At 38.1% G+C, this 13,082-nt stretch overlaps 1 protein-coding gene across 1 annotated transcript in view; it reads left to right on the forward strand.

Moving 5' to 3' along the window:
• Nucleotides 1-1,636, forward strand: part of PCLO (piccolo presynaptic cytomatrix protein) — a 334,110-nt gene extending 332,474 nt beyond the window's left edge. Inside the window, exons 24-25 of the mRNA XM_040970975.1 lie at nucleotides 17-162; nucleotides 1,389-1,636. Of these exons, the coding sequence (XP_040826909.1) occupies nucleotides 17-162; nucleotides 1,389-1,529 (287 nt within the window). The 3' untranslated portion in view covers nucleotides 1,530-1,636. The remainder of the gene's footprint in view (nucleotides 1-16; nucleotides 163-1,388) is intronic.
• The last annotated feature ends 11,446 nt before the right edge of the window (nucleotides 1,637-13,082 follow it).

Consider the following 13,082-nt stretch of genomic DNA (forward strand, 5'->3'; position numbering starts at 1 on the left):
GAATTCTTACTTTCAGATTTATATGTGAAAATATATGTAATGAACATCTCTACTCAGAAAAAGGTGATCAAGAAAAAAACAAGAGTATGTAGACATGATCGAGAGCCGTCGTTCAATGAGACTTTTAGATTCAGCCTAAGTCCAGCGGGACATTCCCTTCAGGTAATTCTATTTATATTGTCCTCTTCTGCATACATTCCTCTTACTTTTCATATCGAACACTGTCAATCCGACGCTGTCTAGATTTGCATTCACCTGTCACTTCTATATCTATATATATATTCTATACCTTCTATGTGTGTGTGTGTGTATAAACCTTCTTTAGGGAAAGGCCTAATTTTGATTGTTCTTGCTCCTAGAGTGTGTCTTCAATAGATATAAAAACAAGCAATAAAAAAAAAAATGGAGGGAAAGAGAAAAAAAAAAAAAGATTTTGAAAGAGATCTCAGGGTTCTAGCCCCTAAAACTTTACACTGGAGATAAATACGAAACATTTCAAAGCAAAAATTGACTGTAAGAATGAACAGACATTACAAGTACGTAAAAAATAGAAGGGGAAGTTTGACAATCTACGTGAACAAATTTCTCAATCATAGAGATTAAGTAATCAAAGAGAGGAACCATAGGAAGACAAATTTCAGTTTTTTTCTGAAATGACTATTCTAATTATTCGTGTGAAATATACGATGTTCTTGGAAGTTTAAAAATGAAAACTACAAATACGTGGAAATATAAGTGTTGAAGTTTGAAACCTGAAAGAAAAGTCTTAAACAGGAATAAAAGTGGATTACCGAGAGGTGATTCTGCAAAGAAAAAGCAGGAAGGAAAAGAATTATTGTCAAGAATTAGAGGTAAACCTCAACCAGTATTCAATCTTCTTTTTAACCCACGTCTCTAGTCTGAGATCTTGGGGGATAATTTAAGTCCTAAGGAAATATTTTGGAAGTGGTGAACTGTGGTAAAACTGCCAGCAAATTAAATAGTAGGTAAAATCAACTTGTCTATCCAGCATTCAAGAAATTTGTATTTGATTTACAGTTTTGCAAACTCGTAAGAATGTTTTTGGCAAACTTATTTAGGGAGATTTCCTAACAGTTTAAACAAATACCTAATTAGAATGCGCTATTTATATATTTCTTTTCTTGTCTAGTATTCTCACGTCCTTCAGGATGTATTTTTCCTTTAAGTTATAATAAAAACAAGAATGTGAATTCATTTATGTTATGTCAATCTTTGGAAGACACATTGGTTATCAGTCTTAGAAATGTGCCTGCTGCTTTCTTTTGTCTTTGTCTCTATGCTATTTCCTTGATGATTACATTTTCTTAACAAAGACTGAAACAGATATATACACAATGCATAATTTTGACTGTTTTCTTCCCCCCTAGATTTCACTTTTCTCCAATGGAGGGAAGTTTATGAAAAAGACATTGATTGGTGAAGCTTGTATCTGGCTTGACAAAGTGGATCTCAGAAAAAGAACAGTCAACTGGCACAAACTTTTGGTCAGTTCTACTCAAACACATTGAAGAAATGTGTCTTCTCAGGGTATAGAAACTGTTCTAAATAGCCTTAGATCAAGACTGTAGTTGGATGCTCTTTGCCAACCTACGCTTTCAGGGGCAAATATGAAGTGGAAATAGGCAACAAACAGGTCTTCTAAATTTATTATGTGGAGCACAGAAAACAAATGAATATGCTCAAGAGTTGAAGACCCCAAAACTTAAGTGTAGCTGTGAGATCCTGGATTTGTGATGGTTGTCGAGAAAAACTCTGAAATTTTGATTACATACAACAAAAATGATTGCACAAAACTGAGCTGTAGCTAAAAAGACAGGCTCAAAGACCAAAATGGTTCCCATTGTAGCACAAAGGTGATTCTCATGCAAAGGAAATTGCGGAAAGGAAAGAACGGATGCAAAATTTCAATTTTTCGAAATTTAGAAAGTCTTATTCTTCATCATATTCTCAGTCTTGCATATTTGCAATTTTGAAATTCTGGCATACGGTACCGCCTACACTACCTGTCTAGAACTGCGAACGAGATGGATGGGTTCGTAAGAAAAAGTGGAAACAGGGAAAGTGTAAGTGATGGCTTCTTGGCTGTCATATTCTCTGGCAATTGTCAAAGGTGTACATCATGACCTTGGGAATCAACATGGCAAAAGCACATTTGTTTCATATGCTTTGAAATAATATAAAGTGAAATTGCAACATGAAGTGAGAATTATCTAGAAATAAAACTATGATTGGCTTACAAAGAATGCTACTTAACAGAATATCGGAGCTGCGGATGAAAACAAGACCTCCATAATTTACTGTTGAAGTACAGAAATTTTCAGACTAGGCACTCAAGATGGCTTACATTAAACAGATGTGTTTTAGGAAGCAAAAGAACCTGTTTATTACCGAACTACAACTACATGTGGTATCCTGCGTATTGTCTTTCTCTTGAAATATTGACAGAGAAATAAAACTCTTCTTCTGATAAAAAAAACATTATTCCCGTGACATTGAATACATAGATCCCACTTCCTGCTTTTTCATAATGATTTTTTTTTCTCTTCATTCGTTAACTGATTGTATAATGAAAACTCTGACACCAAAATCAAGTTGTCTAATGCTCTTTATTCTTTCTTGTTGACAGTATGCCAGCAACCAAATTGATCGATGTTGAGAAAAATGTAAAAGTCCTTGAAACTAAAATATGTATTTTGAGGTCTTTTCGTACTATAAAGTGAAACAACCAATGTCAAAGTCATTAAAAGGAGGCATTCTCTTTTCTGTCAACCAAGAACCTACAAGGGTATCATGCAGAGTTGTGGAAACTGTGTTAAAAGCCTGGCTTCTGTCTTCGCTCTGCCAATTTAGCAATGTCACTTTCTAGGACTCAAACTCACTTTCCTTCGGTTTCTTTCTAGGATAAAAATAATGATGTCCTCCCAGACTTTCTAATAGCCTCTTGGGATGATCAAACCCGGAAATCGATAAAACATGAAAAGCACATTTCCAAGTATAATTTTATACGCAGAAATGAGGAATCAGCATCACGTAGCTTTTTAATTCCCAAATTTGATGGATGAAAAATATCCTCTGAGCATTGGCATGGACACAAAACAATGAATTAACCCCAAAACTCATCTCTTTTTTTTTTTTACTTAAAATATAAGCAACCCGTGTAAGGTAAATAATTCAACGAAAATGATTTGCCAATCTTGATAGCCTAAGTTAAATGAAATATGGTGATCTTATCCCATTTCCACATCCCACCTAAAGCACATTAAATTGCCTTTCAGAGCATTCCAAACTTAAAAGCTGCTGCTTTATTCAGGGATGAGGTTTCATGAGATCAGAGAAAGCAGTCTCTAAAATATGCTTTGGATACTGAATTTTCTCACTTTTTAGAGGAAAGAAAAAAGACTTCAAATTTGACAGGCACGTAAAACCCTGAACACCTGAGCTTCCAACGTAAAGACAGACACTCAGGCTGTATCTTCACCATATGCATCAACGATGACAACCATTACTCCAACGTGGTGAGCAAGACACCTGGCAGATTTCTTTCCTGTTTTGACTCCCCGCCCCCAACGATGCAGTGCTATCGATATTAATCTGACATGAGCAGGAGGGAAGCAAATCATCAGAGACACAGCAGTTGCTAAGATAGTATTTTTAGAAACGAACAGATCTGCTGATGGTTGTCATGGATATTTCAGCAGAAGCGAGTGCTTCAAGAAGCCTATCATATTTGCTCACAACTGGGGAGGTAAAAGGACCGAGAAGCTCTCCTCTGGACATGAAAAGACTCTGCTCTATTTCCTCAAAAGGAAAACTTTGGTTCTCCTTTGATCGTCTGTGGCAGTCACCCACGACCAAAAGCCTGCATGACAGGCTGTGTGACCACTTAGCCTATTCCATTCCAGCTATGATTTCTTGTAGAATAATACAAATGGAAGGACCACCCAAAGAAAGATCCTCCTTTGCTAGCTAATTCGTCGGAAAGAGTAGGAATCTTGTGGTTAGAGATGGCCCTCCATTTCAAGGAACTAGTGATGGGACCGGGTCAACTGCCAAAAGTATCAGCAGACTTCTTGGCATGCGCCAGCATCCTCATGGAGACCCATCAGGTCCTGCCAGTGTGCCAGGTGTGCAACTGACCCCAGCTCCTACGTTGTACTGGAATTCCTCTATGCAACACTGTTCCTCAAAGGAGTGCATTTTTCTGAACGCTATCGATTACCCTTCTTACAACAAAAACTATTTCTTTTTTAATTGCAAATAGGGCTCTCAGTGTTTTGTTTTTTTTTTTACTTTTTTGTATGGATCACAGCATATGATTTTCCACTTTTTATTTTGTTTGATTGGAATTGACCTTTTTTGGAATCCTAATAGTGACAGAGTTTGTAATCTCGAGGTAATACGTGATTAATCCAATTCCAGCACCTCTAGCTTAGCCAGCATCTCTGTTGTTCCCGGCCTTTCCACTGACTCCTCAGACAAAAGTTGCATCTTGATTTAACATTTGGTCCTAAAGAAGCTGAAGCACAGGATGAATTTTTATTAAAAATCTGGGACTGCGGAACAATCATTACAGACACAAATAACACTTGTAGCAAAAGTTTACGCTTTCCCTGTTTTTGTGGGTTTTTTGTTTTGTTTTGTTTTGTTTTGTTTTTTGTCTTAAAAAGACTTTGGTGACTCCGAACCTTGGATTTACCATTTCAGTTTGAAAGTAGGATATCCAAGACCGTTATCTTTATTCTTGTTGTCATAATGTTAGCAAATCACACTGATTCCATATGTATTTTCAGCAGATCTGTGGGATTAATTTCATGGCTCACACACATTACACAGTCATATTATGGGAATATTATAGCTGGTAACCAGCTGATACTGATTGTAACTTTTGCAATGGTTGTAATGATCATGGTGGTAGCAGTGGCGGTAGCAACTAGCGGTGGTGGTGATGTGACCAAAAAGACAGTTAGATGTTATATTATGCCCAATATATTAGAAAGTATTTGATCAATGCTTCATTTCATTAAAATATCATAAAGATATAGTATTTTTTTACTTTATAATTTAAATCATAACAATATTTTTAAAAACTTATTTTCATTGCTACGATGTCTGATATCGCCGGTATCAGCCAACTACAGCTATATATGTGTGTGTTTATAATTCAGTGTGTGACGGAGTGTTTTCCTCGCTTTAGGAGCTTGAAAGGGAAATGAAAGTGAACTCCATGAATTAGGAGATGTTTCTTTAACAATAAGTACTTGCCTCTAGTGTAACGAGTGAGTGAAACAGATATTCTCATCGAATATGACACATCAGTGTTTTCTGTACGGTCCATGTTGTGTTACAGCAGTGAAATCACTTAATCCAATTTATCTGATAGGTAGTTGAGAACATTTTCTTAATTTGTTACCTGTACATACTATATACATTTGGGAAAATAGACAAAATGGAAGGACTAATTTCATTTGCGATTTAGCATGTGAATATGATTATTTTATCGTGTCTGTATTTGTTTGGTGACGTGTTAAGGTGCTCTCACTACTGAAAAATGTGTGTGCTAATATCTTAACAACAACACATCCAATATTCCAGAAGACAATTTCCTGTCTGAAGTGGTAAAAATGCGAATAAAATTAATTTCAAAATAAAAAAAAAATACAATACTTGGAGACATGTCTTGTTTCTGACTCTGCGTTGCATGCCACGTCGGTGATTTGCTAACGTGTTCTTTGTTTTACCCAAATTCCTCTGGAAAAATCCGATGAACAAATGCAAATTCCTGGGCTGAAGGTTGTATACATTGACCTGAAAAGTTACGAAAGCTATATTTAAAAAAAACAAATGCCTGTAAATCTGTCTTGAGTTTTACCCTATGTAAAAATATGTCTTGATTTTGTGATTGTATACAAGCTGTACCTTGATAACTTATGTAAATTGTGCTGTATAAAGGCTGTTGTCTCAGCCTTACCAATAAATATTGAAAATATCAACTTTGGTTTTCGGGTCTAAACAACTTGGCAGAATGGTACTACAGGCACCGAACTTTCCAGAACATTTCGCATTTCTTCTCTCAGGTGAAAAATACAGCCAACAAAATTAAGCAGATGGACATATCAATAAGTTATTTTATATCAGATAGGACTTTTTTTCTTCCCCCTAAAGTTGACTTAATTGAAAGGCAGAGCTTCAGACAGAAGAAGACACGAAAGCATCTTCCGGCTGCTGGTTCACTCCCCAGTGGTGGCCATGGTGAGGGATGGATCAGGCTGTGGAATTGGATCAGAAGTGGAGCTGCTCAAATCAGCACTTACGTGAAATGCCAGTGTTGCAGGAGGCTGCTTCACCTGCTGTGACTCAGCTTCAACACCTCCCAAACACTCTGAAATCCACAGTTAAGAATTTGGGGGCCCGATGCTGTATAGCTAACGACCTCACCTTGCACATACTGGGATCCCATATGGCCGCCGGTTCTAATCCCGGCAGCCTCACTTCCCATCCAGCTACCTTCTTGTGGCCTGGGAAAGCAGTCGAGGACAGCCCAAAGCTACTTTACATCAGGGATGGGAACCTTGCCAAGGTCCTGCCAAAGACTATTGGTTATTAATAACATCATTTGTGAGCTGTCAACATATCGACTTAAGGATTGCCTTGCTATAAGTTTACTGAATTTCAGATGCTGCCTGCTCTTGCTTTCATAAGGGCAGACCAAATCAATTTGGCAACCTTATTTAGCCTCCCGGCTAAGATTTCCCATGCCTGCTCTATGATGATTGATCCAATTCATGATCAACTTCTTTGTCACAAGTAGATAACGTTCTTGGTTACTCAGTGGTATAGCTTGTACAAGAGAGCTGGCATAAAGGCAAAGGTGGTTGGACAAAATGTTTTTGTTACTCAGATACTTAGATATAAGCGCTTAATTTCGGATTTGCTTTTAACATCATCATAAAACCAACAGCTGAAACAGATTTCATTCTGGTTTTATTGACATTTCCGTTGAAGAGAACTTCATTTGTTGGTTCACCCCACAAATGATATAATATCTGGGGTTGTGGCAGGGCCAAAGCCAGTAGCCATAAACCAAATCCAGACTTCCCATTTTGTGCAAGAAGCCAACTGCTCGAGCCATACTTCTTAGAGTAAACAATGACAAGAAGCTAGAAACAGGAGCCAGAGCCAGATAGAAAATCCAGATATTCCAATATGAGATGTGAGCCTTGTTATCACTAAGTTAAATGCATGCTCCTGGTCTGGTATTTTTATAATCTCTTTAAACAATATTTTATTTATTTAAAAGATAGCTGGGGGAGAGAGAGATGGAAAGCCAGATTTACAGAGAGAAGGAGGGATAGAAAGATCTCCCATCCGCTGCTTCACTCTCCAATTGGCCAGAGATGAGCTGATCCAAAGCCAAGTGCCAGGAACTTCTTCCAGGTTTCTCACGCGGGTAGAGGGTCTCAAGGCTTTTTGGGTTGTCCTCGACTGCTTTCCCAGGTCACAAGCAGGGAGCTGGAGGGTAAGTGGAGCAGCTGGGATAAGAAGCAGCATGTACATGGGATCCCTGTGCATGCATGGTGAGGATTTAGCCACTAAGCCATCTCTACAATGCCCCTTTGAACTTCTTGTTCACTCCAGGGAGGAGTCATATCCTGAAGGTGCCAGGAATTCCATCTGACAGTGCCCACACCAGTGTCAGGAGTTGAAGTACTTGAGCTATCATCAGTTCTTGTCCAGATTCATTTACAATGGGCTGGATCAGAAACCTAGAAGCTGGTGTTCAAATCAGCATTCCAGTGTAGCAACCCAACAGGCTTAAATGCTGTGTCACAATTTCCACCAAAGAGATTTTATTATTATTTAAAGTTGTTATTCCTATCAGATTTCATATTTTCCCTTTTCTGCCAATGGATTAGTATGTTTACTACAACAATTACTGATAACTTCCTAGTTACAGCAAGTATCCTTTTTTAACCTTTCAGCAGTATAGAAAATGCACTTCATTTAAATTTTAATTTTTTCCTTCATCTCTACGAAATCATTAAAGTTAGGGAGGCATCAACACTGATAAAAGGTAAACTTTTGACCTAAGGTAAGATTTTATAGATTTTATAGACTAAGTCAAAATAATTCTCTACTAAATAGTGCAATAAATGCATAATTGAGAAAAGTGTTGAATTGTTTGTTTGGCATTTCTTCAACTGAAAATGCCATATGTACTGTTAATGGTTTTCATTCAGAGTTTTTAAATTTTTAAATTTTATTCCATCCGTTTTAAAATTTCAAGAAAAATTATATGCTCCTTGGGGGAACAGGAGTAGCAGCAAAGTAAGTCTTTGAGATCAGAAAAAGTAGCAAATCTTTGGCAATAGCAAAAAGGAAGAAAACCAACTAATCCTTCAGTTACAAGAAATTTATGTAAATGCCAATATTGGAAGCCACAATTAAATACCAATCCAATGACGCAAAAATAAAAGAATAATAACCAATTTAATTGTGCAAAATACACAAGAATACCTTAATATTAGAAAATAGACAACAGAAATTCTCTATTCCCTTGTTTTTTACCCCAAATACTTGGTGAGTCAAGAGGAAGCTAGAAGCCAGGAACTCTTTGTCTCTCACATCAACTGGAATCCACTCAACTCTTTGAGTCCTCACCCATTAGCACCCATGGGACACATGAACAGGAAGCAGAAACAGGGGGTGGAGCTGGGATTCTAATCCAAGAACTCAGATGTAGAATGCAAATACCATGACCCCTGAGCAAATAATACTTATTTGTAAATGACGAATCTTTGGATGGAGAAAAGTCAAAACTGTTGACAAGTTGCTTCATAATAGTCAAGAGAATTTGTCATGCTAAGTTGAAGCACAGAGGCTGGCGAGGTGCTGCTGTGGTTAAAACACACAAGTGACCAGGAAGAATCTCGGCCTTCTGTCTGGCCCAGCCCTTGCTGTCATCACCATCTGGGGAGTGAATCGGGAGATGCAGTATGGCATGGTCTCTGCTTCTTAGGTAACTTTCCTTTCAAATAAAAAATAAGTCATTTATATGCACATATATATATGACTATATGGATACATATTTATATCTATCTATATAAATAAGCTACTCTCTGTAAAGGAAGAATAAACTATTTTTAAATCTTTGCCAAAGTTAAAAATGTGATACCACTATAGTTTCAATGATCTCTGATTATTTTAAAATTTGGGGAATATGGGTGAAATGACCATCTTCCCATTTGATTACTGTGTCCAGCCTTTGCTGATATTTTACTTGCCTGTTGAACCCTTTAGGTGGAAGGACATTAAATCCTGACTGTAATGTAAATTGTTAAAAAATGTTATCTCAAAAAAACTAAAAAAGAACAGGCAACACAAAAGAAAGAAAAGAGAGGGGGGAAAAAAGGAAGAAGAAACTTTCATATTTTTAGACCTGTAACCATGAACTGTATTGAAACGGTTTATTCTGTACTAATACAAAATCAACATAAAAATAAAATATCTGTGGGTAAAAAAAATAATAATAAGTTCCGTGAAGCTTTCAGGTAAAATTTTACTAGCATCAAAAGTACCAAACACCTAGGAAAACAAAGTTTTATTAAGATATATTAGATAGAATCTTAATAAACTTATTATTAACTGAAAAATTCAATATTGTGGTGATATGCATACATATTTTAAAAAGAAATATGCATACATACTGGTATAAAATAATCTCAAATTTCTGCATGCAAGACAGCTTCAAAAAGTTCAAAAAGTGCATTGCTTTCAAAAACTTTCTGCACCACAGTAAACATCTTTTAATTCCAATTTTCCCATGAAATCTCTGAAGTATCCTCCGGTGTAAATGCAGAGTTTAATGGAGTTGGTTTTGCCAGAAAGAATTAGACATAAAACCTACACAAAAGAATTCAAGATATAGGACAAGTTGATATTAAATTAACCGGTTTACAATCCAAATTAGCGAAAAGAAGGAAATGAAAAGATAAAAAAACAAATGAACTTGAGAACGATGACAAAAGTCTGGTCCTCATTTTTAATATTCACTTATCTTTCACTCTATCCCTCCATGTTTCCGATGCTAATCATGATCAACTCATTTCCAATTTAGGTGATTTTAAATACACCCATAACCTCTCTGATGACTTCCAGGCATCTTACCTACTCCCCCTAGCTGCACTGCTTCTCACTTGCTCATTCTCTCCTCCGTAGCTGAAATCTGATTTTCTCATTCCTCATCTCCATAAAGCATTCCAACTGAGAACACTGAGGTGATTTGCTATTGCTTTGTGATTAAAAACCTCAGAATTTTACGCAACCCATGCCTTTTCATCTAGCCTCGACTTGCCCAGAGTTTGCGTGTCTATGCCCAAACCATCTGCTCTCCTGTTCGCTCTCCTATCACCCTTTGAACTCTATGAAAATCCTCATCTAGATACATTTTCTGGGAAATGCTTTCAAATAGCTTCAAAAGTCAGGGTGGTGCTAGGCTAAAGCAAGGAGCCAAGATTTTCTTCCAGGTCTCTTGTGTGTGCAGAGGCTCAAGGAATTAGATCATCTGCTGATGCATTCCCAGGCACATTAATAAGACGCTCAACAGGGAGTAGAGAAAAGCCAGGGTCAATATGGGATGCTGGCGTGGCAGGCAATGTCCTCATCAGCTATTCTACACTGCTGGCCCCAACGTCCATTTTTAAACTTCATATTCTTTTAAGATTTATTCTTTATTGGAAAGTAAATATACAGAGAGAAGGAAAGATCTTCCGTATGCTGGTCCACTCCCCAAAATAGCAACAATGGCCAGAGATGAGCCAATTGGAAGCCTGGAACAAGAAGCTTCTTCCAGGTCTCCCTCGCTGCTGCAGAATTCCGAGGCATTTTGCCACCGTCAGCTGCTTGCTCAGGTCATTAGCAGGGAACTGGATGGGAAACGAAGCTTCTGGGATACAAGCCGGTGCCCCTATGAGATCCCAGCACATGCAAGGCAAGGATTTGACTACTAGGCTACCACGCCAGGCCACCCAAAGTCCATTTCTAATGAAAGGTTATTGAAGTTGGAAGAGATACAGATGAGGAAAAAATTATTCTATGATTTGATTTTATCATTTTATACTATTGGTGTCATTGCATGATAGGAGCCACAGAGACTTATGGGCCTTAGACTTGGCCTACCTGACAACCTGCGGGATTGCAAAGCCTCCCTTGGGCAAGCAGAGCCACAGCAAGCAAGCTATTAGGCCAGAGCATCCTGTGTAAAGCAAGCAGAATAGAACCTCCACCCTTGTTCCTGTTCAAATAATTAGTTCCTCCCGTTCAAATAATTAGTTCCTCCCCTGTTTCAATCTAGATGATTAGTTCCTTCCCTGCTTCAATGAAGATAATTAGTTCCAGGAAACCCCTCTCCTTCTCCTCCTCCCCTAGAGAAGAAGGGATATATTATATATGGGGAGTAAAATAAAGAGCAGGAGGCACTCTTTTCCACCAAGTGCGTGTGTCCGTGTGTTTCTTGGGCAGGCAGCCCCGGGGGCTAGCAGCCTGGCATTCCCAGTCCACCCTCAGGGTCTGAGCATCGTGTCCTGCAGGTCGGGACAATTGCACACATGATGTAAGATTTTACAATGGTTGCGATCTCAGAAGTAAAAGTTTAAGGAAAACTGCCATGAAACCTCTACTGTCTAGTACCCTAGAAAGAATAGGAAGTTTGAGAATCTGAAATGGAAACAGCCTATATGGGATCAGCAGCCAAGAGGACTCCATTGACTAATGTTTCTGCACCGTGGTTAATTCTCATAGCTCCTTTAATGCGCACTTTCAGTTGTCTCTGTATTAGATCCAGGAAGTCCATAGTTAAATTGTACTAGAACTAAACGTGCTTAGCAGCCTTTAATGGGAAACTGTGGGAAAGGGCACCTGTGGTCTTACAGATACAAGATCTCTGCAGCTTCTCCCTGCGCTGGAGAAGTTACAGCATGTTAAGGGAAATCTAATGAAGTATTAATCCTCAAGGAAATATTCAAGCCAAATACTGCACTTAGGGGACAATGGGGTCTTCATGCAAGGCCACTGCAATCAAGCTTAGTTTGGCTCTGTTATCCCTGCTGTACTAAATTTGGGAGTATCGTTGTGGGGGCGCATGGACCTGTGAGGGCAGCATCTAAAACTACCCTTCTCACAGTGGCTTTTATGAAGCACAGCACTTCTAAAACCATAGAGGCCACAGGCAATTATCCACTATAAAAAGCAGAAATGGAGGCTAGAGAAGTTTAATGGAAAATGCAACTTGAAACTCTAGGGAACGTTGAAGTTAGGGTTAGAACTAGAGATGAATGGATTTCATATACTATGCTGTTTTGCAGAACATTGAGTATCAATTCTTTTGCTATTAAAGTATACTTTTGTTTTATACGAATAATCCATCACTAACGCTAAAATATAATATTATATTTGTAAACTTTTCTCCCTTTAAGACTTGCTACAAAGTGAACACCCAAAGAAAATGGGATGTTGGCTAATAGCTTGTTAGCAGACAGGTAGATAAGAAAGACGAGTCTTCTAACTACATCATTTGAACAGCTTGGTGTGCTATCAGTATATGGAAGTGATATGGTTTATAGTCTGATATCAATCTGCATTGGGGTCCTGAATTTTGATATTGGCTGCTACTGATGGTGTGGCCTAGTTTCAGTAATGTTGGAAGTCACCCCTTAGCACAGATCTCAGGTAAGTACCCAGAGCTGCTGTCTCAGCAATTGTTCAGCATTCTTGGAAAGTAGGGTACAAAAGTGTGCCTGCTTCCGGGGCAGAATATAAACCTCTAGAACTAAACGCATTTAGACAGGGCACATTGGATAGAAATGATTCTGTTTTCATTGAGGTCAGGCCTCCGTTGAAACATGTCCAGCTTATTTTCCTTTATCAATGTTCTGTATTTGCTCTGTTTTTCCCCTTTATGCATAATACCCCACCCTTTCAAGGTTCACTTTATTGACTTGAAAGGCAGAGAGCTACAGTGAGAAAGGAAGACACATAGTCTTTCCTCTGCGGTTCACTCTCCTGGA

This window comes from Ochotona curzoniae, unplaced genomic scaffold (assembly GCF_017591425.1).
Source record: "Ochotona curzoniae isolate NIBS_2020 unplaced genomic scaffold, NIBS_Ocur_1.0 contig_21, whole genome shotgun sequence".
Classification (NCBI taxonomy): Eukaryota; Metazoa; Chordata; class Mammalia; order Lagomorpha; family Ochotonidae; genus Ochotona; species Ochotona curzoniae.